This window comes from Oncorhynchus kisutch, linkage group LG10 (genome assembly GCF_002021735.2).
Source record: "Oncorhynchus kisutch isolate 150728-3 linkage group LG10, Okis_V2, whole genome shotgun sequence".
NCBI lineage: Eukaryota > Metazoa > Chordata > Actinopteri > Salmoniformes > Salmonidae > Oncorhynchus > Oncorhynchus kisutch.
In genome coordinates, this window is record NC_034183.2 from 21,278,168 (window position 1) to 21,305,551 (window position 27,384).

Genomic DNA, 27,384 nt, shown 5'->3' on the forward strand with positions numbered 1-27,384 from the left:
TGCAGTACAATCTAATTCTGTGGCTCACCAAGGTGTTGTCTGTGCTTTTTGCAGGGGGAGAAGAATGCAGGTTTTGACGTGTTGTACCACAACATGAAGCATGGCCAGATTGCTACCAAGGAGCTGGCAGAGTTTGTCCGTGAGAGGTGAGGTGTTGTTTGGGCTGGGATGTTCCGGAGAGGTGGTACATGAGTGACGTGGGAGTAGATTTCTTTCATTTGAAAAAGTCATTTTTCTAAACGCTCATAAATGTTTTGAAGTTTGCCTTTTAAAAAAGACTGATTCCAATACTGGCTACAGGGCCTTGTCGCTTCCTTTCATAGTCATGTCTTAGTGCAGAGGAACGGCTCTATCAGTCTCCCCTGCCTTCTAATCCACATAACTGGGCTGCATTTGAACTCAGGCCAGCACATGGGAGTGTTAAGAGAGACACACACACTCTCACGCAATACAAGACATGGCCCTCAAGACAAGGAGCTCCCTGTCTTACTATACAAATATACACACACACTTGCAGTAGCTGTGTGTTTGCCTGTTATCTGGGCATTCCGCTCCGGTAACATGTCAGTCTGAATAATCCTCCTGGATTGTTTTCCCAGAAGTCGTCTGTCTTTATTCAGTCTGTTAATGAGTCAATTAGCTGGAAGTTGAACACTCATTGTAGTATTTAAGCCTGGGCCTTACAGGGCTTTTCTCCCCAGAGGGGAAGACAACAACCTGCACTGTCAGACCAATGTCATAGTCTTGACTTTTATTCATAAGATCCAAACCACTGCACATTCCCCACAGAAGGGAGGAAATTCAGTTATCTACTTGGAGAGAACAAAGTGTCAGTCAGGAAATTAAACAAGACATTGCAGGGAAGATCTCCCTCATGACAGACAGAGTAACCAACCCATTGAGTTGATTGATTCCCCACGCTCAGTGCAGAGGAGCTCGTTCTCAATCTGGATGTTCTATGTATCTAAAAGTTGAATGTCATGTATTCTAACCCTTTGTAGGCCTAGCTACCCCTCTTCAAGGTGTACTTGTTCTCCATAAAGAGCTGTGTCTGTTGCCGGAGGCCTGTGAAACTGCACTGATTTGTTTGTTTATTACATTGCTCTTTCCTTGTCAGGGTGAGAGGGGGTTGTTACCCCCCAGATATACTGATCTACTTTCTTCTCCGTGGGTGCTACAGATGCGTATTACAGTTGTATGTTCCTCCTGCAGAATTGAGGCCATTTTATTATTTACATTTGGGTCAGAGTATTGAAGCTAAATATTTATTTTCCCTTTGCCTTGTTGTTTATGCCTTTAGGTTTGTGCTTTATTCTGCTCTGTACATGATAATATGACATTATGCTAGTAAGATATGCAGTTGTTTTGTGTGAGCCGGAAGGGGACGAGTTTAGATTTATCTGTAGTTGGATGCAGGATTTCCAAGGCTGAGACTGCATAGACCATCACTCTGCCTGGTTTGTTACTTACCAGCCACGGGCTCTTCAGGAATATATCAATCTATCTGTGGTTCTCAGGGCTGCCATCGAGGAGACCTACTCCAAGTCCATGAGCAAACTGGCCAAAATGGCAAGCAATGGAAGCCCACTAGGGTGAGTATATTAGAAAACTCTTGACATCAACATCTCAGTTTAAAATTAAATCAACTGTTTCATATTCTCATATTTACAGGAGTTTGTCTGTATGGTTTGATTCTCTTGGCCAGGGTCTATGGTTTACTGGGTCGTAGCAGGCCGGGGTCTATGGTTTAATGGGTCGTAGCAGGCCGGGGTCTATGGTTTACTGGGTCGTAGCAGGCCGGGGTCAATGGTTTACTGGGTCGTAGCAGGCCGGGGTCTATGGTTTACTGGGTCGTAGCAGGCCGGGGTCAATGGTTTACTGGGTCGTAGCAGGCCGGGGTCTATGGTTTACTGGGTCGTAGCAGGCCGGGGTCTATGGTTTACTGGGTCGTAGCAGGCCGGGGTCTATGGTTTACTGGGTCGTAGCAGGCCGGGGTCTATGGTTTACTGGGTCGTAGCAGGCCGGGGTCTATGGCTTACTGGGTCGTAGCAGGCCGGGGTCTATGGTTTACTGGGTCGTAGCAGGCCCGGGGTCTATGGTTTACTGGGTCGTAGCAGGCTGGGGTCTATGGTTTACTGGGTCGTAGCAGCCGGGGTCTATGGTTTACTGGGTCGTAGCAGGCCGGGGTCTATGGTTTACTGGGTCGTAGCAGGCCGGGGTCTATGGCTTACTGGGTCGTAGCAGGCCGGGGTCTATGGTTTACTGGGTCGTAGCAGGCCCGGGGTCTATGGTTTACTGGGTCGTAGCAGGCCGGGGTCTATGGTTTACTGGGTCGTAGCAGGCCGGGGTCTATGGTTTACTGGGTCGTAGCAGGCCGGGGTCTATGGTTTACTGGGTCGTAGCAGGCCGGGGTCTATGGTTTACTGGGTCGTAGCAGGCCGGGGTCTATGGTTTACTGGGTCGTAGCAGGCCCGGGGTCTATGGTTTACTGGGTCGTAGCAGGCCGGGGTCTATGGTTTACTGGGTCGTAGCAGCCGGGGTCTATGGTTTACTGGGTCGTAGCAGCCGGGGTCTATGGTTTACTGGGTCGTAGCAGGCCGGGGTCTATGGCTTACTGGGTCGTAGCAGGCCGGGGTCTATGGTTTGTTTAACTCTAGAAATGCACCATAAAGATTTAACTTTAATGTCATATTACCGTTCAAACAAAATGTATGAAATTGCATCTGTTAATGTATGTGATTATTAGATTTGAAAAAAACACGATGTTAGTGTTAGAGCAATAAGTCACCTACAGTACAAGGTCCTATGTCTCACAGGACGTTTGCTCCTATGTGGGACTTGTTCCGGGTGTCATCCGACAAGCTGGCTCTCTGCCACCTGGAGCTGATGCGTAAGATGAATGACCTCATCCGGGACATCAACAAGTATGGTGACGAGCAGGTCAAAGTTCATCGCAAGGTAACACTTCTCACCATATTTTTCTATGATCACGACCCCTCTATCCCCCACATCATTCACTATATTATATTATAAACTGGGTGGTTTGAGCCCTGAATGCTGATTGGCTGAAAGCCATGGTATATCAGACCGTATACAACGGGTATGAGAGAACATACATTTTTTTCTGCTCTAATTATGTTGGTAACCAGTTTATAATAACAGTAAGGCGCCTCGGGGTTTGTGATATATGGCCAATATACCACTGCTAAGGGCTGTATCCAGGCACTCCATGTTGCGTTGTGCATAAGAACTGCCCTTAGCTGTGGTATATTGGCCATATACCACACCCCCTCAGGCATTATGGCTTAAATATATAATGAACATTTTAATAATATGTGCATGGTGTGTTTCTCACAGACCAAGGAGGAGCAGGTGGGGACCCTGGACGCTGTTCAGGCCGTCCAGGTGCAGAGTGGTCACCTCCAGAAGTTCAGGGAGGGATACCACGCTAAATGTATTGAGCTGGACCGACTGAGGAAAGAGGGAGCTCCCCAGAAAGAACTGGAGAAGGTCTGTCACTAGGCATCAATCAACACATTCCGTATAATACAGTATAGCTGTATAAACTGTTATACGAGCACAGGGTGCCTTACGTTAATGAGTAGTTGCTGAAAGTACACTGAATAAGACAGTTGAACAAGGTTGTGATTATTATAGCAGATCATTTGTTCACAATGATGACTCACCAGGATGAATAAAGGTTCCAGTAATGGCTGGAGGAAGTCTATAATCATCCCCTCTCTCTCACTAGGAGGAAGTCTATAATCATCCCCTCTCTCTCTCACTAGGAGGAAGTCTATAATCATCCCCTCTCTCTCTCACTAGGAGGAAGTCTATAATCATCCCCTCTCTCTCTCACTAGGAGGAAGTCTATAATCATCCCCTCTCTCTCTCACTAGGAGGAAGTCTATAATCATCCCCTCTCTCTCTCACTAGGAGGAAGTCTATAATCATCCCCTCTCTCTCTCACTAGGAGGAAGTCTATAATCATCCCCTCTCTCTCTCACTAGGAGGAAGTCTATAATCATCCCCTCTCTCTCTCACTAGGAGGAAGTCTATAATCATCCCCTCTCTCTCTCACTAGGAGGAAGTCTATAATCATCCCCTCTCTCTCTCACTAGGAGGAAGTCTATAATCATCCCCTCTCTCTCTCACTAGGAGGAAGTCTATAATCATCCCCTCTCTCTCTCTCACTAGGAGGAAGTATATAATCATCCCCTCTCTCTCTCACTAGGAGGAAGTCTATAATCATCCCCTCTCTCTCTCACTAGGAGGAAGTCTATAATCATCCCCTCTCTCTCTCACTAGGAGGAAGTCTATAATCATCCCCTCTCTCTCTCACTAGGAGGAAGTCTATAATCATCCCCTCTCTCTCTCACTAGGAGGAAGTCTATAATCATCCCCTCTCTCTCACTAGGCGGAAGTCTATAATCATCCCCTCTCTCTCACTAGGCGGAAGTCTATAATCATCCCCTCTCTCTCTCACTAGGCGGAAGTCTATAATCATCCCCTCTCTCTCTCACTAGGCGGAAGTCTATAATCATCCCCTCTCTCTCTCACTAGGCGGAAGTCTATAATCATCCCCTCTCTCTCACTAGGAGGAAGTCTATAATCATCCCCTCTCTCTCTCACTAGGAGGAAGTCTATAATCATCCCCTCTCTCTCTCACTAGGAGGAAGTCTATAATCATCCCCTCTCTCTCTCACTAGGAGGAAGTATATAATCACCCCCTCTCTATCTCACTCGGAGGAAGTCTATAATCATCCCCTCTCTCTCTCACTAGGAGGAAGTCTATAATCATCCCCTCTCTCTCTCACTAGGAGGAAGTCTATAATCATCCCCTCTCTCTCACTAGGAGGAAGTCTATAATCATCCCCTCTCTCTCACTAGGAGGAAGTCTATAATCATCCCCTCTCTCTCTCACTAGGAGGAAGTCTATAATCATCCCCTCTCTCTCACTAGGCGGAAGTCTATAATCATCCCCTCTCTCTCTCACTAGGCGGAAGTCTATAATCATCCCCTCTCTCTCTCACTAGGCGGAAGTCTATAATCATCCCCTCTCTCTCACTAGGCGGAAGTCTATAATCATCCCCTCTCTCTCTCACTAGGCGGAAGTCTATAATCATCCCCTCTCTCTCTCACTAGGCGGAAGTCTATAATCATCCCCTCTCTCTCTCACTAGGCGGAAGTCTATAATCATCCCCTCTCTCTCTCACTAGGAGGAAGTCTATAATCATCCCCTCTCTCTCTCACTAGGAGGAAGTCTATAATCATCCCCTCTCTCTCTCACTAGGCGGAAGTCTATAATCATCCCCTCTCTCTCTCACTAGGCGGAAGTCTATAATCATCCCCTCTCTCTCTCACTAGGCGGAAGTCTATAATCATCCCCTCTCTCTCTCTCACTAGGCGGAAGTCTATAATCATCCCCTCTCTCTCTCACTAGGCGGAAGTCTATAATCATCCCCTCTCTCTCTCACTAGGAGGAAGTCTATAATCATCCCCTCTCTCTCTCACTAGGAGGAAGTCTATAATCATCCCCTCTCTCTCACTAGGAGGAAGTCTATAATCATCCCCTCTCTCTCACTAGGAGGAAGTCTATAATCATCCCCTCTCTCTCTCACTAGGAGGAAGTCTATAATCATCCCCTCTCTCTCTCACTAGGAGGAAGTCTATAATCATCCCCTCTCTCTCTCACTAGGAGGAAGTCTATAATCATCCCCTCTCTCTCTCACTAGGAGGAAGTCTATAATCATCCCCTCTCTCTCTCACTAGGAGGAAGTCTATAATCATCCCCTCTCTCTCTCACTAGGAGGAAGTCTATAATCATCCCCTCTCTCTCTCACTAGGAGGAAGTCTATAATCATCCCCTCTCTCTCTCACTAGGAGGAAGTCTATAATCATCCCCTCTCTCTCTCACTAGGCGGAAGTCTATAATCATCCCCTCTCTCTCTCACTAGGAGGAAGTCTATAATCATCCCCTCTCTCTCTCTCACTAGGCGGAGATGAAGTCTAAGAAATCTGCAGAGTCGTTTGCTGTGTGTATAGAGAAGTATAACCGCGTGGGAGGAGACTTCGAGCAGAAGATGAGCGAATCAGCCCAGGTCAGTCGGTCCACTGGGCCTGGGGCGGGTTATTTAGACACACTCAATCCTGGGGTTCCCTTAAGTTAGCAAATCGTTTTTGTTCACAATGAACACGTCTCCATGGCTACCTGCACAGTTTCCAAGGAAACACTCAACAAATCCAATGAACGGTGCTATATTTGGTTTTTAAATGATGACTGGAATCCTGGTGACCAATTACCTGTTCATAGCTAATGGGAGATCTGTCCCTGATAATGAGTGAGGAGGAGAGAGCTCGGGGGGATTTCATGAAGACTACAGCCCAGAGCATGATGGGTGTTCTTTCAAGCTATTACTCTAGCCCACATGCAGTGTTGTGATTAGTACCTGGTTATTACCTTGGATGGGACCTCTATTATACTCCACTGCTCTGGTCTGTACCTGGTTCTCTTCCTGTACAGTTGCCTCTGGTCTGTACCTGGTTCTCTTCCTGTACAGTTGCCTCTGGTCTGTACCTGGTTCTCTTCCTGTACAGTTGCCTCTGGTCTGTACCTGGTTCTCTTCCTGTACAGTTGCCTCTGGTCTGTACCTGGTTCTCTTCCTGTACAGTTGCCTCTGGTCTTTGACTTTGGGTTCTTTTGGTTTATTTCTTACCACTTAACTGCACTTTGCGGTAGTTTGCGCCAGTGTTTTGTGGGTATTTTGAGTAGCATTTTGTTGTGCTTTGGGGTATTTTTAGTAGCATTTTGTTGTGCTTTGGGGTAGTTTGCTGTAATTAGGACCCATCTTGGTGTCTGAACACTTGTGTTCCTGTCCTCTGTACAGAAGTTCCAGGACATCGAGGAGGCACACCTGAGGCAGATGAAACAGCTAATCAAAGGATACTCCCACTCCATAGAGGACACCCACGTCCAGGTGGGACAGGTAGGTCACCCAGACACTGACCCAGGCCAGGAGAGCCTGTCTGGAGGGATTTAACTGACCTCTTTGAGGGGTTGTCTCCTTCTACACTCAAACTGAACCACAGTCAAACTCCACACACCGAGCACATCCACAACAAACTCTCCAGTCCAAACCCCTATCTCTTCTCTGACTGCAACGAGCACCTCTCTCCTCTGTTCAGGTCCATGAGGAGTTCAAACAGAACGTGGAGAACATCGGCATAGATAACCTCATCCAGAGGTTTGCAGAGCAGAAGGGCACAGGCAAAGACAAACCAGGTACACCACACAAACAGCATAAACAGATGGTTTGATCCCAGCATGTGTACGCGTGAGCGTGTGTCCGATTTGTCCTCACTGTAGTGTGTCCCTATATGTGGCAGCCCTGGTGGGGTTTGAAGAGTACATGACAGCTTTAGTACCAGAGGGGAGTAAGAAGAGTCGAGGAAAAGCCTTCAGGATTCCTGGACTGGGCAAGAGGGACAAAGAGCCAGACTCAACGTGAGCATGCACACACACACACACACACACAGACATGTGTGCGTACAACACAGACCGAGACAGAAACCCAGCTATTTTTACCAAGAAGCCGAGATAAATGGAAATTACTGGAGCGATGTCGTCACGCACACGCAGATGATAAATCCCAATTACCCTCACTTTCTTTTGTCAGCTCCATCTGTGATACTATCTTGTCACTTAGCCAAATTCATCTTTGTTTCTTTTTGCAGGGATTCAGCTGTGACGGAGACACCAGTGAGTATATGCTAATTCACAGTGGCTCAAAAACCATCAAATCAATGACCTTTCTTCCATTATCAGTTGTACATCCCCGGTGGTGAATTAAACAGCATATCACTGTGCCCCGCTGTCAATGCTGTGTGTGTCTGTACAGTCTGTGTTTGTGTGTACAGTCTGTGCGTGTGTGTGTCTGTACAATATGTGTGCGTGTGTGTGTCTGTACAATCTGTGTGTGTGTGTTTGTGTGTCTGTACAGTTTGTTTGTGTGTGTCTGTCCAGTCTGTGTTTGTGTGTCTGTACAGTTTGTGTTTGTGTGTTTCTGTCCAGTCTGTGTTTGTGTGTCTCTACAGTTTGTGTTTGTGTGTGTCTGTACAGTCTGTGTGTGTCTGTACAGTCTGTGTGTGTCTGTACAGTTTGTGTGTGTCTGTACAGTCTGTGTGTTTGTGTGTGTCTGTACTGTGTGTGTCTGTACAATCTGTGTGTTTGTCTGTACAGTTTGTTTGTCTGTACAGCCTGTCTGTGTGTGTATGTACTATGTGTGTCTGTACTGTGTGTGTCTGTACTGTGTGTGTCTGTACAGTCTGTGCGTGTGTGTCTGTACAGTCTGTGCGTGTGTGTCTGTACAGTCTGTGCGCGTGTGTCTGTACAGTCTGTGCGTGTGTGTCTGTACAGTCTGTGCGTGTGTGTCTGTACAGTCTGTGTGTCTGTACAGTCTGTGTGTCTGTACAGTCTGTCTGTACAGTCTGTCTGTACAGTCTGTGTGTCTGTACAGTCTGTCTGTGTGTGTGTCTGTACAGTTTGTGTGTGTGTGTCTGTACAGTCTGTGTGCGTGTGTGTCTGTACAGTCTGTGTGCGTGTGTGTCTGTACAGTGTGTGTGTGTGTCAGTACAGTGTGTCAGTACAGTGTGTCTGTACAGTGTGTCTGTACTGTGTGTGTCTGTACAGTGTGTGTGTGTGTCTGTACAGTTTGTGTGTGTGTCTGTACAGTTTGTGTGTGTGTCTGTACAGTTTGTGTGTGTGTCTGTACAGTTTGTGTGTGTGTCTGTACAGTTTGTGTGTGTGTCTGTACAGTTTGTGTGTGTGTGTGTGTGTGTGTCTGTACAGTGTGTGTCTGTACAGTGCGTGTGTGTGTGTGTGTGTGTGTCTGTACAGTGTGTGTGTGTGTATGAGCAAGGGAGAGTAATCATGTGTGACAATGGTGTGTCTGGCAGTGTTTGGTTGTCTATTTTTTATTATTTTGACCAGTGGCGGAAAAAGTCCCCAATTGTCATACTTGAGTAAAAGTAAAGATACCTTAATAGAAAATGACTCAAGTAAAAATACCGTAAAATACTACTTGAGTAAAAGTATTTGGTTTTAAATATACTTAAGTATCAAAGGTAAAAGTATACATAATTTCAAACTCCTCACATGAAGCAAACCAGCAAACTGAGATCCTCCATTTATCCAGGTTCTAGTTTTCACACTGCTCCTAAAGTGATCTCCTGATGACAACATCACAGGGTGAAGGGTTGTTATGGCACTTTAAGCTTATCAAACACTAGGAGAAAGTATTTATGTTTGTATCCAACATGGGTATTCTGTATTCTGCACACAGAACTCTCCCCTAGAGGTGGATGAGGAGGGGTTTGTAATCCGAGCAGACGTCAATCAGAATGATATCCTTTGCATTAACACTGACTATCAGACGAGAGGCTGTCTCTACTGTATTGTAGTAAAGATTCCCTTGGACAGACCTCTTTATCTTCATAATGAAAGCAAGGCTTCCTGCCACTGTGTAAGTGAGTATTCTATCTTTATAAAGCAGTCTAGACAGTCTCTTATGAGATGAGTAGAACATGAAGTCTCCCTGCCCCCTGAGAGACATGTAAATAGACCTAGTCCAGCTCCAGTCCATTATCAGTGAATGAGGCTGGACAAAGGAACCCCTGAATCCCAAAGTTGTCCAAGGCGTAAGGCTCTTCCCCATCCATTTTAGTCAGTCTACTGTCCACCCTCCGTCAGGTCACTTTTCCTTGACTCTCTGTCCGCACGCTGCTCGATGGAGGACAAGGAGGACAACTTCTACTCCAGCGACTCTGACTTTGACGACGAGGAGCCCAAGAAGTTCCACATCCAGATCCGTCCGGTGGGCAGCAGCAGCAACTCTGCTGCTACAGAGATGGAGCTGAAAGCCACCGTGGGGGCACTCACACTGCCCCCCAACAGAGGGGTATGACGGGGGAAGGAGAGGGTACAGGACCAGAGGGGAGGCTAAGGATGAAATGTGTTGCGGATTTTCACATGGTGTGGTATCAAAAGTCTAAGATTTATGAAAAGGGAAGCTCAGAAATGCTCATCTGTTTATTTTCCCTGCTATTGTCTCTCCACGTTGTTGCAATAACAGCAGGATGTAAACGTTCTACATTGTTTAGATATCCCCAGACAGTGTAATTAACAACTCTGCTCTCTCTCGTTCCAGGTGTCAATCAAACGTCATCTCTCCAGTAAGTTCCATTAAAACCGGCATCTTGTTAGAAATAGCTGGGTTTCTGTCTCTGTCTATGTTTTACGCATTTCTCTGTGTGTGTGCGTGGTACTCTGACTCCTCTTGTCCTCTCCACAGGAAACAGCAGTACTACAGGACGTTCAGAGGGGGAGGGAGAGGGCGCCACCCACAGGGGTAAGTAGTTAGCACTCTCTCTCCGCTGTTTCTGCAGCGTCAGTAGTACACTCTCTCTCTCCGCTGTTTCTGCAGCGTCAGTAGTACACTCTCTCTCTCCGCTGTTTCTGCAGCATCAGTAGTACACTCTCTCTCTCTCTGCTGTTTCTGCAGCGTCAGTAGTACACTCTCTCTCTCTCTCTCTCTCTCCGCTGTTTCTGCAGCGTCAGTAGTACACTCTCTCCACTGTTTCTGCAGCGTCAGTAGTACTCTCTCTCTCTCTCTCTCCGCTGTTTCTGCAGCGTCAGTAGTACTCTCTCTCTCTCTCTCTCTCCGCTGTTTCTGCAGCGTCAGTAGTACACTCTCTCTCTCCGCTGTTTCTGCAGCGTCAGTAGTACACTCTCTCTCTCTCCGCTGTTTCTGCAGCGTCAGTAGTACACTCTCTCCGCTGTTTCTGCAGCGTCAGTAGTACACTCTCTCCGCTGTTTCTGCAGCATCAGTAGTACACTCTCTCCGCTGTTTCTGCAGCGTCAGTAGTACACTCTCTCTCTCCGCTGTTTCTGCAGCGTCAGTAGTACACTCTCTCTCTCCGTTGTTTCTGCAGCGTCAGTAGTACACTCTCTCCGCTGTTTCTGCAGCGTCTGTAGTACACTCTCTCTCTCCGCTGTTTCTGCAGCGTCAGTAGTACACTCTCTCCGCTGTTTCTGCAGCGTCAGTAGTACACTCTCTCCGCTGTTTCTGCAGCGTCAGTAGTACACTCTCTCCGCTGTTTCTGCAGCGTCAGTAGTACACTCTCTCTCTCTCCGCTGTTTCTGCAGCGTCAGTAGTACACTCTCTCTCTCCGCTGTTTCTGCAGCGTCAGTAGTACACTCTCTCCGCTGTTTCTGCAGCGTCAGTAGTACACTCTCCGCTGTTTCTGCAGCGTCTGTAGTACACTCTCTCTCTCCGCTGTTTCTGCAGCGTCTGTAGTACACTCTCTCTCTCCGCTGTTTCTGCAGTGTCAGTAGTACACTCTCTAACTCTCCGCTGTTTCTGCAGCGTCAGTAGTACACTCTCTCTCTCCGCTGTTTCTGCAGCGTCAGTAGTACACTCTCTCTCTCCGCTGTTTCTGCAGCGTCAGTGGTACACTCTCTCTCCGCTGTTTCTGCAGCGTCAGTAGTACACTCTCTCTCCGCTGTTTCTGCAGCGTCAGTAGTACACTCTCTCTCTCTCTCCGCTGTTTCTGCAGCGTCAGTAGTACACTCTCTCTCTCTCTCTCTCCGCTGTTTCTGCAGCGTCAGTAGTACACTCTCTCTCTCTCTCTCTCCGCTGTTTCTGCAGCGTCAGTAGTACACTCTCTCTCTCTCTCTCCGCTGTTTCTGCAGCGTCAGTAGTACACTCTCTCTCCGCTGTTTCTGCAGCGTCAGTAGTACACTCTCTCTCTCTTTCCGCTGTTTCTGCAGCGTCAGTAGTACACTCTCTCTCCGCTGTTTCTGCAGCGTCAGTAGTACACTCTCTCTCTCTTTCCGCTGTTTCTGCAGCGTCAGTAGTACACTCTCTCTCCGCTGTTTCTGCAGCGTCAGTAGTACACACTCTCTCTCTCTCTCCGCTGTTTCTGCAGCGTCAGTAGTACTCTCTCTCTCTCCGCTGTTTCTGCAGCGTCAGTTGTACACTCTCTCTCTCTCTCTCTCCGCTGTTTCTGCAGCGTCAGTAGTACACACTCTCTCTCTCTCAGCTGTTTCTGCAGTGTCAGTAGTACACTCTCTCTCTCTCTCCGCTGTTTCTGCAGCGTCAGTAGTACACTCTCTCTCTCTCCGCTGTTTCTGCAGCGTCAGTAGTACACTCTCTCTCTCTCCGCTGTTTCTGCAGCGTCAGTAGTACACTCTCTCTCTCTCTCCGCTGTTTCTGCAGCGTCAGTAGTACACTCTCTCTCTCTCTCCGCTGTTTCTGCAGCGTCAGTAGTACACTCTCTCTCTCTCTCTCCGCTGTTTCTGCAGCGTCAGTAGTACACTCTCTCTCTCTCTCCGCTGTTTCTGCAGCGTCAGTAGTACACACTCTCTCTCTCTCTCTCCGCTGTTTCTGCAGCGTCAGTAGTACACTCTCTCTCTCTCTCTCCGCTGTTTCTGCAGCGTCAGTAGTACACTCTCTCTCTCTCTCTCTCCGCTGTTTCTGCAGCGTCAGTAGTACACTCTCTCTCTCTCTCCGCTGTTTCTGCAGCGTCAGTAGTACACTCTCTCTCTCTCTCCGCTGTTTCTGCAGCGTCAGTAGTACACTCTCTCTCTCTGCTGTTTCTGCAGCGTCAGTAGTACACTCTCTCTCTCTCTCTCTCTCTCTCCGCTGTTTCTGCAGCGTCAGTAGTACACCTCTCTCTCTCTCTCTCTCTCTCTGCTGTTTCTGCAGCGTCAGTAGTACACTCTCTCTCTCCGCTGTTTCTGCAGCGTCAGTAGTACACTCTCTCTCTCTCTCTCTCTCTGCTGTTTCTGCAGCGTCAGTAGTACACTCTCTCTCTCTCCGCTGTTTCTGCAGCGTCAGTAGTACACTCGCTCTCTCTCTCCGCCGTTTCTGCAGCGTCAGTAGTACACTCTCTCTCTCTCTCTCTCTCTCCGCTGTTTCTGCAGCGTCAGTAGTACACTCTCTCTCTCTCTCTCCGCTGTTTCTGCAGCGTCAGTAGTACACTCTCTCTCTCTCTCTCCGCTGTTTCTGCAGCGTCAGTAGTACACTCTCTCTCCGCTGTTTCTGCAGCGTCAGTAGTACACTCTCTCTCTCTCTCTCCGCTGTTTCTGCAGCGTCAGTAGTACACTCTCTCTCTCTCCTCCGCTGTTTCTGCAGCGTCAGTAGTACACTCTCTCTCCGCTGTTTCTGCAGCGTCAGTAGTACACTCTCTCTCCGCTGTTTCTGCAGCGTCAGTAGTACACTCTCTCCGCTGTTTCTGCAGCGTCTGTAGTACACTCTCTCTCTCTCCGCTGTTTCTGCAGCGTCAGTAGTACTCTCTCTCTCTCCGCTGTTTCTGCAGCGTCAGTAGTACACTCTCTCTCTCCGCTGTTTCTGCAGCGTCAGTAGTACACTCTCCCTCTCCGCTGTTTCTGCAGCGTCAGTAGTACACTCTCTCTCTCCGCTGTTTCTGCAGCGTCAGTAGTACACTCTCTCTCTCTCCGCTGTTTCTGCAGCGTCAGTAGTACACTCTCTCTCTCTCCGCTGTTTCTGCAGCGTCAGTAGTACACTCTCTCTCTCTCCGCTGTTTCTGCAGCGTCAGTAGTTCTCTCTCTCCGCTGTTTCTGCAGCGTCAGTAGTACACTCTCTCTCTGCTGTTTCTGCAGCGTCAGTAGTACACTCTCTCTCTCTCTCTCCGCTGTTTCTGCAGCGTCAGTAGTACACTCTCTCTCTCTCTCTCTCTCTCCGCTGTTTCTGCAGCGTCAGTAGTATACTCTCTCTCTCTCTCTCCGATGTTTCTGCAGCGTCAGTAGTACACTCTCTCTCTCTCTCTCCGCTGTTTCTGCAGCGTCAGTAGTACACTCTCTCTCTCCGCTGTTTCTGCAGCGTCAGTAGTACACTCTCTCTCTCCGCTGTTTCTGCAGCGTCAGTAGTACACTCTCCGCTGTTTCTGCAGCGTCTGTAGTACACTCTCTCTCTCTCCGCTGTTTCTGCAGCGTCAGTAGTACACTCTCTCTCTCCGCTGTTTCTGCAGCGTCAGTAGTACACTCTCTCTCTCCGCTGTTTCTGCAGCGTCAGTAGTACACTCTCTCTCTCCGCTGTTTCTGCAGCGTCAGTAGTACACTCTCTCTCTCTCCTCTGTTTCTGCAGCGTCAGTAGTACACTCTCTCTCTCTCTCCGCTGTTTCTGCAGCGTCAGTAGTACACTCTCTCTCTCTCTCCGCTGTTTCTGCAGCGTCAGTAGTACACTCTCTCTCTCTCTCTCCGCTGTTTCTGCAGCGTCAGTAGTACACTCTCTCTCTCTCCGCTGTTTCTGCAGCGTCAGTAGTACACTCTCTCACTCTCTCCGCTGTTTCTGCAGCGTCAGTAGTACACTCTCTCTCTCTCTCCGCTGTTTCTGCAGCGTCAGTAGTACTCTCTCTCTCTCTCCGCTGTTTCTGCAGCGTCAGTAGTACACTCTCTCTCTCTCCGCTGTTTCTGCAGCGTCAGTAGTACACTCTCTCTCTCTCCGCTGTTTCTGCAGCGTCAGTAGTACACTCTCTCTCTCTCTCTCTCTCTCTGCTGTTTCTGCAGCGTCAGTAGTACACTCTCTCTCTCTCCGCTGTTTCTGCAGCGTCAGTAGTACACTCTCTCTCTCTCTCCGCTGTTTCTGCAGCGTCAGTAGTACTCTCTCTCTCTCTCCGCTGTTTCTGCAGCGTCAGTAGTACACTCTCTCTCTCTCTCCGCTGTTTCTGCAGCGTCAGTAGTACACTCTCTCTCTCTCTCTCTCTCTCTCCGCTGTTTCTGCAGCGTCAGTAGTACACTCTCTCTCTCTCTCTCTCTCCGCTGTTTCTGCAGCGTCAGTAGTACACTCCTCTCTCTCTCTCCGCTGTTTCTGCAGCGAGCGTTCAGTAGTACACTCTCTCTCTCTCTCTGCTGTTTCTGCAGCGTCAGTAGTACACTCTCTCTCTCTCCGCTGTTTCTGCAGCGTCAGTAGTACACTCTCTCTCTCTCTCTCTCTCTCTCTCTCCGCTGTTTCTGCAGCGTCAGTAGTACACTCTCTCTCTCTCCGCTGTTTCTGCAGCGTCAGTAGTACACTCTCTCTCTCTCTCTCTCTGCTGTTTCTGCAGCGTCAGTAGTACACTCTCTCTCTCCGCTGTTTCTGCAGCGTCAGTAGTACACTCTCTCTCTCTCTCTCTCTCTGCTGTTTCTGCAGCGTCAGTAGTACACTCTCTCTCTCTGCTGTTTCTGCAGCGTCAGTAGTACACTCTCTCTCTCTGCTGTTTCTGCAGCGTCAGTAGTACTTGATCATTTCCCTATATTCTATCAGTGGTAGGTCATAACTGTTTGTTTCATATGGTATTCATTTATAGCATACTATTCCTCCACCTTTAATGTTAGTGATACAGCCTCTTTAATCCAGGTTGTATCACAACCGGCCGTGATTGGGAGTCTCATAGGGTGGCGCACAATTGGCCCAGCATCGTCTGGGGTAGGGGAAGGTTTGGCCGGGGGAGGCCATCATTGTAAATAAGAATTCGTTCTTAACTGACTTGCCTAGTTAAATCAAATAAATAGAAATGTTACTCCCAGTCTGAAGTGATGTGAATGTGATTAAGCTTAACAGTGCGTATCCGTCCAGTGATAAATCGTCAAGGTGGCTGACCTTGGCTGAATGACACTGTCTATTTGTCACGCCTCAGGTCTGTCTGGAACATGGTTTATTAGTGAGGGAGTAGCAGCCTGTGATGCTACAGTAGGAGGCTATTTGTGGGGGAAATGAGCAGACTGGATTAATGATGAGTGCCTTGATTAAAACCATAGCGTAAAGCGCTGTGCTGATGTTGCTTAGAGAAGCCAGGCTAATAGCTGGTATTTATCTTTATGGAAGGTAATGGGTATTCCCTTACGGCTGCTCTCAATCGGCACTCTAGCTAATCACATCTCTCCCTGATTGGGGAGCAGTCCCAAATTAAACTTCACTAAGTGTGTGTATGTGTCTTTTGCAGAGGGAGAGCAGGATGGCCTATGCAGATCCACCTCCAGTCCAGATCCCAGTAGGTGAGTGAATGTCAGTCACACTCCAGTCCTCCCCTCTCTCTGTCGTACATAGCTGTGAGGTGGAGAGATGCTGTGGGAGAAGAAGCCAGCAGGAGATCTGATGACAGTACTGCATCACCTGACATTACCTCTGGTTTTGCTTTTTATTCACTCCTGGTGACGTATTATCTCCCTCTCTTGCTCCCTCACTGTCTGTTTCCCTTTCTCATTTCTCACTGTCTCTCACCCACTCTCTAGGTTGAGTTCTACTGCGTCAGGCTCGGACAGTCTCTTTGGACCTCCTCTGGAGTCGGCCTTCAAATCAAAAAGCTTTGCTGGTAGAGATCAGCTACAGAGAGCAGAGAGTGTCTTTGGTGCTTCTGAATGTAAATACGGTTTAAAGTATTATGATGACAGGGACAGAAGTTTTTCCAGTTAGTAAAAAGGCCTGATCTTATGTGTGATACATACTGTTTTAGGTAGTAGAATGATAGTCTCCCCTTGTTCCCTCCAGATGCTGCCTTCTCCTCTGACTCCTCCTCTCCTGAGAACGTAGAGGACTCAGGGCTGGACTCACCTTCCCATCAGCCCCTAGGCCCCTCCCCTGAGCCGGCTGGTTGGGCAGCTTGGCCATCGGCAAGTCAGAATAAAGAACCAGCAGGACTGGGCAGGCCAGAAGACCCCTTCCTCACTGTCTTTAGAGACCCCTCCCCGGAACATAGCCCCCACCCCCAGGACAACCCTGCCGGTATCTGGGCAGCTGCTCCACGATCCTCCCGCCCCCCTCCAGACATGGACCCCTCAGCCCTCTGCTTCCCGGCCTTCTCCCAGTCCTTAGCCCCTCCAGAGCTGGACCCGGCCCTGTGGAGCTGTAAACACATCCCTCCTGAAGACCCCTTCCTGGCTGCCTTCGAGAGGACCGTCACCCAGGAGACCCCGCCCCCCCCTGACGCCTGGGCCCCCCCACGCCCGCGCCCCTCCAGAGACGGAAGGGGGATAGCGGTACAGGGCGACCCGTTCTCCAGCTCCCTCAGTGACAGTAAAACCCTTCCCACCCCCTCCTCCTGCTCACGCAAGGACAGGGACCGGAAACGAGACCGTAGTGCCCCGCCCCCAGAATCACCTGATGACCCATTCGCCATCACTATGATTGGCAGCCCCACCCACCAGTCAGCCTTAGCTGCCGCGACAGGAATCCTGACCCACATCGTCAGCAGTAGTAGGCTGACCCCCAACTCAAACTCCCTCCCCTTATCCCATCCTAAGAAGGAGCTGGTGCACTGGAACTCTGTCCACAACCCCTTCAGTGAGGGGACCTCGGCTGGGTCTCTGGCCCTGGGTGGAGTGGTCCGGGAGGGAGGGAGGAAGCACCGTGAGTCACGCAGCGAAAGCGAGCCACGCAGGAGCGGCCTGCCTCTCACACGGCATTCTGGGCCACAGGAGGACCTGTGCTTTTCTACTGATAAAGACCAGAACTGCCTGGACCTGAACACATCACAGCCGCCCTGCAACATGGGCTCACACAAGGGTATGAATGTTGAACACTACACTACTGGCCTCAGATGTCTATGCACTAGCTATATTTTGAGATTGGATTTTCTAAATATATTTTCCCAAATGTACAACTATATTTGACTCTATTCCAAACCCCACACTGTCTTTTAGACAACTTCCTCTTGTCTTCCAGGTTGTAATGTTCCTCTAGGTTCAAAGCAAAGCTTCAGGCAGGACAGTGCAGAGCTGCTGGTGGCAGCCCCTCCCAGACCAGCCAGAGCCAAGAGGTCCTCAGGCAGACTGAGTGGCTGTGAGAGAGTGAGTGTCTTCAGGAAAATCAACCGGACTACAGAAGCTCTGGTCTCCCAGATCTGTGCAGCTATAAGCCTGTAGACAACTACTTACTGTAACTGCTCACTTCTTCCTGTGTGTCTTCAGTCCAGGTCAGTGTGCTCGTCTCCTCAGCCGGAACCCAGCCCAGACCTCACCTCGTCCTCCTCCTCCAGCCCCAGTGAGTGGGGGGCACAGACACGCGCCCCCAGCCCTGCCAGAGGTGGGCAGCCCTCACCCCTCTCACATCTGAACCAAGACCATGCGCCCCTACACAGTTAGTCTGAACACAACACTTTTTAAGCCCGTTTTTTTAAAGATACTCAATAGCATAAAGCACTTATGAATAAGGACATTGTGCCTTGAACTTGTCATAGACATAGCTATTCTTCCCACAGTGCATCTGTCTCGCGGACCGAGCCCGATCTCCCTGAGCACCCAAGAGTTATGGCCTGTGGCTGCAGCCATCACAGAATACATCAATGCTTACTTCAAAGGTGGACAACACAACCGGTCAGCATACATAAGCCCTCTGTACACCAGGTCCAGTGTTATTACCTATTATACACAGGCCTGCTGAAAGCTAAGTGTGTGTATGTTTCTCTTCTCTCTTCTCCAGCTGTCTGGTGAAGATCACAGGAGATCTCACCATGTCTTTTCCTGCTGGAATCACTCGTATCTTCACTGCTAACCCAAACGCCCCGGTCCTCAGCTTTCGATTGGTCAACATCTCCCGGGTTAACCACTTTCTGCCCAATCAGAAGCTGCTTTACAGGTAGCTTAATATAAGCTATGGGATTGGTTGTGAGGTTATGAAATATAGACAGGTTGCGTGACAATGTCACACACATTATGCACGCACATCGCAAGGGTAGAAGGCTGTGTTTATGATTCTGAATGATCTGATAGCTAGCAACAATGACAAGACGCTGCGTGTTTGGAATCATAGGTGGCTTGTTTCAGATAGTTTATCTGGTTCTCGATGCCTTTTTCAGGTGTTTTTGCTTTAACCACATCTGACATTACAGCTAAAATTTGCTAACTAACAACTGTAACAAAGTGCTTATTGTGCAAATGTGTTTGAGAAATATAGTTTGCATGTTGTCAATAATCCTATGATTCGAAACCAACCCAGTCTGTTTTGTCCCGAAGATGCACACAAATTGGTTTTTGTTACTAAACAACACAGATGTCTGCAGATTGCTGAAATGGTAAGATATAGATATGTCTCATTCTTCGGTTTGTGTTATTCTCCACAGTGACCCCTCTCAGAGTGACCCAGACACCAGGGACTTCTGGTTCAACATGCAGGCACTGAACCTTTACCTGCAGAGAGAGGCTGAGCTCAACCCCCTGGCCTCCTACTATAATGTGGCCCTACTCAAATACCAGGTGACTGATGAAGTACAGTGGTACTCTCTTACCTTCTGTCATCTGAAGTTACACAAAAGTGTTCTTCAAGATACACATTTTCCCTTGTCTTCCAAATGACAGCATCAACAACCTCTCCCAACTCTGTTCCTCTCAGGTGTCGTCCCAGGACCCTGGTCGTGCTCCCCTCCTGCTGTCAGCAGAGTGCCAGCGTAGTGGCACGGTGACCCGTGTAGCACTGGACTACCACTGCTGCCCAGCCACCGCCCCCTCCACCCAGCTCACTGCTGTGCAGGTGCTGCTGCCCCTCGACCACACCGCAACAGACCTGCAATGCCAGCCCCCAGCCTCCTGGTGAGTTAGGGTGGGAGTAGGAGGAGGGAATGAAAGGGGGATGCATGGTGGGCGGAGGGATGGAGGTATAGTGAAAGTAGGAGAAAGGACGGACTGAAGGTCAGGGAGAAGGTGAGGACAGACTGGGAAAGAGGGGGAGAAAGAGAGAAGAGTGGGAACTGGGTTGGCCCCACTGACCCTTTGTCTGCCTTCCCAGGAATGCTGAGGAACGACAGCTACTGTGGAAACTACCCAACCTCTCCCCTACCAACCACAGCAAAGGTTACTTGTCTGTCTACAGTACATCCACACCCATCTCACTCAATGGCCACATATCAGTCCTATTCTATCTATATAAATTATGGTTAAGGAAATATAAATGCAGTATAAAGTTCTTTATTCCAAGTCTGGCCCTTGACTACATAATTGCATTGAGTGCCACCCTCTTCTCTATTTTAATATGCAGCCTCTATGAAGGTATCATTATCTTAAATATCAAGATTAGCATATGAAAGCTGAGCCTGAGTGGAAGATGGGTCAGTGATAATATAAAGGAGAATTGGCAGGGATTATCATTTTTTAAAACATTTTAGTCATTAAGCAGATGCTCTTATCCAGAGCAACTTCTAATTAGTGAATTCATCTTAAGATTGCTAGGTGAGACGAGATCACAATCGTACAAAGTAGATTTTCCCTCAAAGTATTTCTCAGTCAGTGCTAGTGGGAAAAGTGTATTTTTTTAAATAACAAGCCTGTGTGATTAACTTGCTCCTGTTAGTGGAGGGGAACTGAAGAATGTGTCAATTGTTGGTTGTTCCAGGCTCTGGTACTCTGTGTGCCAGCTGGCAATGCCTGGAGGTTCCTCGTGGACCTCCCCCCAGCCTGGCAGTCCAGTTTGTGGGCTCCGGGGCCTCTCTGTCGGGCATGGATGTGGAGCTGGTGGGCAGTCACTACCGTATGTCCCTGGTCAAGAAGAGATTTGCCACAGGTACAGTAACACCATATGTTACTAAGCCTGGCCAATAAGATAGTGTGTGGGCCTTGGAATTTGACAAAAGATGGTATGGAATTTTTTTAATAATGTGTTTCACCACATGTTTGTGTTTCCTTGGCAGGGAAGTACATGGCAGGCTGCTCCTTGTGAGGAGCAATAGGAGTTCCTGGAGTACACATTGCACTTTTAGCCCTCTGGGCCATACTGACCTCCTTCCCCAGGAGGTAGAGGACAGAGACTGGGATGGGTTTGACATTGGGACCAGACACCGTGCTCACTCATTCTCCTGGCTTTGGAGGAGAATGTGCACTTAACATGTGTATGCTGACCTTGCCGCTAAAAAGGATCAAGCTCGTTTTCGGACCTAGCCTTTTCTTTTTCAGCTCTGAATTGTACACGCAATCCTCGCCCTTTCCCAGAGGAGTGTACCCATCTTTTTTTCTTGTATTGAATCTTGTTTGTTGTGTTTGCATTGTGTTCTGTGTGCCTTTTTATATCAGGAGTTTGAAAACTGGATGTAAGAAGTTGGCTTTATTGGAGAGAATTGTGTGTATGAATATAAACATACTACTAACATAATGTCTTGAACAGAATTTCCATGGAAACTTGAATTTAATGTAAATATAAGGAATATTTCTGCACATATAGACAGAATCATTGTCAGTGATAACAGTATTAACACTTCATTGGCCAGGAAGACAGAAAAATGTTAGTAAAGCTGTTTTTCCAAAATATACACATTTCATTAATAAATGAACGTGGCCAAAAACAGATGGTTTCCACCAATTTATTACACATTGATCAGTACAAAATACAGTTGAACTATGCAGTTTGTTACAGACTGTATGCCCTCTAGGTAAAGTGTAGTCAAGAATGTTTAAAAATACATAAAAATAAGGGTTCAATATACTTGTAAGAAGAACCAGATTTAGTTCAATAAAAAATAATCCTCAGCCAAAAGTCTAAACAGCATTACAAAAAACATTAAAGTTCACGTAGAAATTACTTTCCAAAGCACTTAAAAGGCAAAGTACTGTGACAGGCACGAGTTACAAAGAGCTCAGGATTCTCAAGCTACTACAAACTCTGTGGGTGGGGGGAGTAAAATTCAACCAAAAGTGTTTAGAAAAAAAAGTTCATGTCAATCAGTAATTAAATCAGTTATATTTATTCATAAATAGAAATGGAGATTCTCTCAATATGGACACGTGACTGACGGTTAATTGGGCACTTACACCCCAAATATCAACACTGTTACAGTTAAATATTGTTGTTGACCATAAGACATAGAAAATGATCAAAACAAGACAAAACGTCTGCGTCACACACATCAGTCCCAGCCACTAAATAATCAAAGCAAGGAGGACATCCCCTTTTAAAAGCACAAACGGTACAGTATGGGAAGAGAGAAATTATTGGGGAAAGACCAAGTGCTGGATTGAATCCGTATTGCGGAAGATCCGTGTTTTAAAAATGTAAAGGTAATTTCCGTTTACCATGAATGCAGTCTTTGAACGTTGCCTTTCAATTTCAATCTTCCACAATACCGGTGTGATCCAGCCCCATGTGAACTCAAAAGGCCATTAATAAACACATTTTCTACATCATATTAAGAAATATATTTATGTATGAATGTTTAACAGTTTGTTGGTTTCGCACAATCAGTACAGTACAATTGTACGGCTATATAATATGTAAATCATCTTTAGAGAAACCGTCTCGAGCCGTTTACACTTTCATATATCGAGCATTAAACTAAACCTGGATCAGGATATTCTGAATATTTCCCCCTCCAATCAAAATGGAACGAGTCCATTTGAGTAACGGTACCATTAAGGGGGTGAGCCACACTGTATCTGAACTCAGAGCATCATTTGAACTGAACAGATGCAATTAGGAGTTTCCTTTTAAGGGTTTTGGCTTCAGAGGTCCAACGCTCTTTCACGTTTTGGTAAAAACATACTATTTTACATCCCTTAAGAAATTAGACATGGCCCAGTTTGGGCCAGACATACGGCTCCACAAAATGGATGCCAGACAGCTCCAGTTAACCCAGAAGGTAGATCATCATATATATACATACAATCTGGTGGTTTCCTGAACACAGTTCACCACTCTCATTTCAGTCCTTAAAACATAAATCTAAAGGTCTCATCAATATAGATGCAACTGGCTTGTCCTAGACTCTGGGGTGTGACGTCTAGAAACACCCCCCAAAGTTCTAGAGTCATGGATCAATGAGACCAGCATTGTGTGCATCCTGAAATTGAGTTGATGCCAAACGGCATCATAGAATAGTTACAATTTGGATGAAAAGTAATATATATATATATATACATGGAGAAGGTTACTTGAGTATGGGGGAGTTGGTAGAGTTAACAGTGGCTACTCTTTTATAGTTGCCTCATAAGAACAAAGCAGAGCAGAGCATAGAAAAGGAGGAGGTAACTAATCATCTCATACGGCCAGGGTGTTAGAGGTCCCTGCTATCCCATCAACAATGAGACTAGGGTCTTTTTCTCTGCATCAGGCCCTACTGACAGAGCCACGAGTGGCCTCGCTGGTGGGAGAGGGACAAGTCCTTTGGGTCAGTTGGTTGCATCAATGTGCGTTGAGGCAACACGTATAGAATAATCCTATTACACCTACAGGTTTAAAGGTGCTTTAGAATGTCTGAGGTTTTGAAACAATACATTCATACTGCGGTAGAGGCACAGCTGAGGGAGGAGATAGACATCTGTAGTAGTGGTGGTTAAAGAGTTAGCATCTAAGGCACTGGAATTACACTATGGCACAGCTAATAAAGGATAAGAAACACACCACTCATACAAAGTTACATGTATCCAACATGGGTACTGCACAAAGTCATTCTTATTCACAGTTGCAAAACAGGGAGAAAAAAAACAGAAATTTGAACTGTATACCCCTGTCAGGTCAAACCAGACCCACTTGGTGAGCATTCATTGTTTTCCCTGGGATAAAGAGTCCCCCTTTAAATACACTAACTAGGAGGAGTGGTTGGGTAGGGGCTGAGCCTGCTGCTCTTCTCTATATACACTGAACACACTCGCTGTGTAGCAGGCTGGGCTACCGGCTCTTAGTGTGCTGACAGGACCAGGAGAGCCCAGAGCTTCAGCGGGACTCCTGAGAGAGGGTCACGGGCCTCATCTGGACTCAGATCTCCTGCAGCGAGTGGTTGATTTCGATCCTCTCCCTTTTCACGATCGGTTCGTTGGGCCCCCGGCCCTCGTCACTGCCCATGTCACTCATGTCGTCTGAGAAGGACGGGTCTGAGATAGGAACAGAGGTTAACAAAAAGGTAAGGTCTAAATTGATTCCACATTGAGACATAGGGGACAGCAAGTCAAACACTAGGAGCCAGGGAGAGTAGACCAACCTTTATCCATGAGCATGGGCAACATTGAGTTTAGGTCACTGAACTGTGTTTCAGAAGAAAGGAGAAATTATATTAGTAATAGGCTAATACAGATTTACATGCTGTCAACAGGCCATTTACCTCATAACCAGAAACTCTCACCATATAACCTGGTGTGCGATAAAATATGCATCATTATTTCACAGACTTTTGCAGGAGTTCCACAGGATAGCTCAAGGAAACTGGTACATGAAAGGCTGCCCACTCACCTCTCCCATGACAGCGATGGGCGTCTCTCCGGTTGCCTGGGCGACGCGGTGCTCCACCAGGTAGAACATGTACTCGTCGTAGAGCAGCCTGATGAGATGGAAGGAGCCAAAACTAGCGGCACTACGCAGGGTCAGGTCCCTGATCACCATGGAGCTGGGGGAAAGGAGGAGGGGAGAGAGGGAGGAGGCAATCAGAGAAATTACATTAACACAGCCCCAATGAGCTTCAATCTGCCAACGCCACATGACGTTAACCACCAAAATTCATCAGCCTGAAAATACTACCACACTTTAGTGAAAATGCATACTGTATATATACAGGTAACTGCCAAAATAAAGGAAACGCCAACATAAAGTGTCTTAATGGGGTATTAGGACAGAACAGCTTCAATGTACCTTGGCATAGATTTTACAAGTGCTGTAATTCAATTGTAGGGATGTGACAATTCTTCCATGAGAAATACCATCATTTGGTGTATTGTTGATGGAAAACGCTGTCTCAGGCACCACTCCAGTGTTTTGTGTTCAATTGGGTTGAGATCTGGTGACTGAGACACACACACTTTAAACCCCCTATGCTTCTTTGAGACCCCTCTTTCAAAGTCCCTGAGATCTCTTCCAGCCATGCTAGCCAAAATACTTTTTATACATGACCCTAAGCATGATGGGACGTTCATTTCTTAATTAACTTAGAACCAGAACTGTGTGGAAACAACTGCTTTCAAACACTTATTTTGGCAGTTTTACACACACACACACACACACACACACACACACACACACACACACACACACACACACACACACACACACACACACACACACACACACTCACACACACACACACACACACACACACACACACACACACACACACACAGAAAGCATTAAGACCCCTTGACTTTCCACATTTGTTACATTAAATACATTGAAATTATGGATTAAATCAAATATTTTCCTCAGCAATCTACACACAATACCATTTAATGACAAAGTGAAAAGTTTGTCCCTTTGCTATGAGACTCGAAATGGAGCTCAAATACATGCTGTTTAAATTGAGCATCCATCTACAACTTGATTGGAGTCCACCTGTGTTAAATTCAATTGATTGGACATGATTTGGATATATAAGATCCCACAGTTGAAAGTGCATGTCAGACCAAAAACCAAGCCATGAGGTCGAATGAATTGTCCGTAGAGCTCCAAGACAGGATTGTGTCGAGACACAGATCTGGGGAAGGGTACCAAAACAATTCTGCAACATTGAAGGTCCCAAAGAACACAGTGGCCTCCATCATTCTTAAATGGAAGAAGTTTGGAACCACCAATACTCTTCCTAGAGCTGGCCGCCTGGCCAAACTGAGCAATCGGGGGAGAAGGGCCTTGGTCAAGGAGGTGACCAAGAACCCGATGGCCACTCTGACAGAGTTCCATAGTTCCTCTGGAGATGGGAGACCCTTCCAGAAGGACAACCATCTCTCCAACAACCAGGCCTTAATGTTAGAGAGGTCAGATGGAAGCAACTCAGTAAAAAGGCACATGACAGCCCGCTTGGAGTTTGCCAAAAGGGCACCTAAAGACTCTCAAACCATGAGAAACAATATTCACTGGTCTGATGAAACCAAGATTGAACTCTTTGGCCTGAATACCAAGCGTCACATCTGGAGGAAACCTGGCACTATCCCTACGGTGAAGCATGGTGGTGGCAGCATTATGCTGTGAGGATGTTTATCAGAGGCAGGGACTGGGAGGCTAGTCAGGATCGAGGGAAAGATGAACAGAGCAAAGTACAGAGAGATTCTTGATGAAAACCTGCTCCAGAGCGCTCAGGACCTGACTGGGGTGAAGGTTCACCTTCCAACAGGACAAATACCTTAAGCCAAGTTCAAGTTCAACTTTTCCCCTGATGCCTTGAGATGGATGAAATCATACCTTGAAGGCAGAACTCAGTGTGTCAGAGTGAGCAATGAGCTGTCGCCCACTCGTAGCTATGATGTGGGCGTGCCCCAAGGGTCAATACTGGGGCCCCTCCTGTTCAGCCTGTACATTAATGATCTGGCTTCTGTCTGTACTGGGTCTGAAGTTCAAATGTATGCAGATGATACAGTGATATATGTGCATGCAAAGAGCAAACAACAAGCTGCACAAGAACTCACTACTGTAATTGTCCAGGTTACAAAGTGGCTCAGTGACTCGTGTTTGCATCTCAATGTGAAAAAAACTGTTTGCATGTTCTTCACAAAGAGGGCAACAGATGCTACTGAGCCAGATGTCTATGTGTCAGGGGAGAAGCTCCAGGTGGTATCCGATTTTAAGTACCTTGGCATCATACTTGATTCCAACCTCTCTTTTAAAAAGCATGTGAAAAAGGTAATTCAAATAACCAAATTCAACCTAGCTAATTTCCGATTTATACGAAATTGTTTGACTACAGAGGTAGCAAAACTGTACTTCAAATCTATGATACTCCCCCACTTAACATACTGCTTGACTAGTTGGGCCCAAGCTTGCTGTACAACATTAAAACCTATTCAGTCTGTCTACAAACAGGCTCTCAAAGTGCTTGATAGGAAGCCCAATAGCCATCATCATTGTCACATCCTTAGAAAGCATGAGCTCTTGAGTTGGGAAAATCTTGTGCAATACACCGACGCATGTCTTGTATTCAAGATCCTTAATGGCCTTGCTCCCCCTCCACTCAATATTTTTGTTAAACAGAAAACCCAGACATATGGCAGCAGATCCACAAGGTCTGCCATGAGAGGTGACTGTATAGTTCCCCTAAGGAAAAGCACCTTTAGTAAATCTGCATTCTCTGTGAGAGCTTCCCATGTCTGGAATACACTGCCATCAGACACACATAACTGCACCACATATCACACTTTCACAAAATGCTTGAAGACATGGCTAAAGGTCAATCAGATTTGTGAACATGGTCCCTAGCTGTGTGTTGCCGCTCTCCATGTTGTCTGTTGTCTGTAGCTTGTGAGGTGTGGAAACACTTTGTTGCTTTTATGAATTTTGACTTGCTGCTTTTTGTTCTATGCTGCTCTGTCTGTATGCTACGTCTTGCTTGTCCTATGTTGCTCTGTCTGTATGCTATGTCTTGCTTGTCCTATGTTGCTATGTCTTGCTTGTTCTATGTTGCTATTGTCTATATTGTAATTGTTTTTAATAACCTGCC

The 27,384-nt window shown here is 47.2% G+C and overlaps 2 protein-coding genes across 4 annotated transcripts in view; one reads left to right on the forward strand and one right to left on the reverse strand.

The window, feature by feature from the left end:
* Positions 1-21,326, forward strand: part of LOC109898778 (F-BAR domain only protein 1) — a 46,781-nt gene extending 25,455 nt beyond the window's left edge. Inside the window, exons 3-27 of one of the 2 annotated variants that reach the window (XM_031833303.1) lie at positions 55-146; positions 1,518-1,592; positions 2,817-2,958; positions 3,358-3,510; positions 5,997-6,101; positions 6,888-6,986; positions 7,186-7,282; positions 7,387-7,504; positions 7,735-7,759; positions 9,342-9,402; positions 9,778-9,956; positions 10,206-10,230; positions 10,350-10,406; positions 16,003-16,054; positions 16,292-16,419; positions 16,548-17,561; positions 17,721-17,845; positions 17,966-18,134; positions 18,256-18,370; positions 18,477-18,632; positions 19,117-19,249; positions 19,386-19,582; positions 19,779-19,843; positions 20,382-20,549; positions 20,677-21,326. In XM_031833303.1, coding sequence (XP_031689163.1) covers positions 55-146; positions 1,518-1,592; positions 2,817-2,958; positions 3,358-3,510; positions 5,997-6,101; positions 6,888-6,986; positions 7,186-7,282; positions 7,387-7,504; positions 7,735-7,759; positions 9,342-9,402; positions 9,778-9,956; positions 10,206-10,230; positions 10,350-10,406; positions 16,003-16,054; positions 16,292-16,419; positions 16,548-17,561; positions 17,721-17,845; positions 17,966-18,134; positions 18,256-18,370; positions 18,477-18,632; positions 19,117-19,249; positions 19,386-19,582; positions 19,779-19,843; positions 20,382-20,549; positions 20,677-20,705 — 3,579 coding nt within the window. In that variant the 3' untranslated portion in view covers positions 20,706-21,326. The remainder of the gene's footprint in view (positions 1-54; positions 147-1,517; positions 1,593-2,816; positions 2,959-3,357; positions 3,511-5,996; positions 6,102-6,887; positions 6,987-7,185; positions 7,283-7,386; positions 7,505-7,734; positions 7,760-9,341; positions 9,403-9,777; positions 9,957-10,205; positions 10,231-10,349; positions 10,407-16,002; positions 16,055-16,291; positions 16,420-16,547; positions 17,562-17,720; positions 17,846-17,965; positions 18,135-18,255; positions 18,371-18,476; positions 18,633-19,116; positions 19,250-19,385; positions 19,583-19,778; positions 19,844-20,381; positions 20,550-20,676) is intronic. The other variant, XM_031833304.1, reaches the window with a different exon arrangement.
* LOC109897902 (DNA-binding protein RFX2-like) overlaps positions 21,327-27,384 on the reverse strand; it is a 63,306-nt gene continuing 57,248 nt past the window's right edge. For both annotated transcript variants that reach the window (XM_020492554.2, XM_020492553.2), the window contains 3 exons: positions 24,201-24,354; positions 23,953-23,995; positions 21,327-23,845 (listed from right to left, as the gene is read on the reverse strand). In XM_020492554.2, the coding sequence (XP_020348143.1) occupies positions 23,730-23,845; positions 23,953-23,995; positions 24,201-24,354 (313 nt within the window). In that variant the 3' untranslated portion in view covers positions 21,327-23,729. The remainder of the gene's footprint in view (positions 23,846-23,952; positions 23,996-24,200; positions 24,355-27,384) is intronic.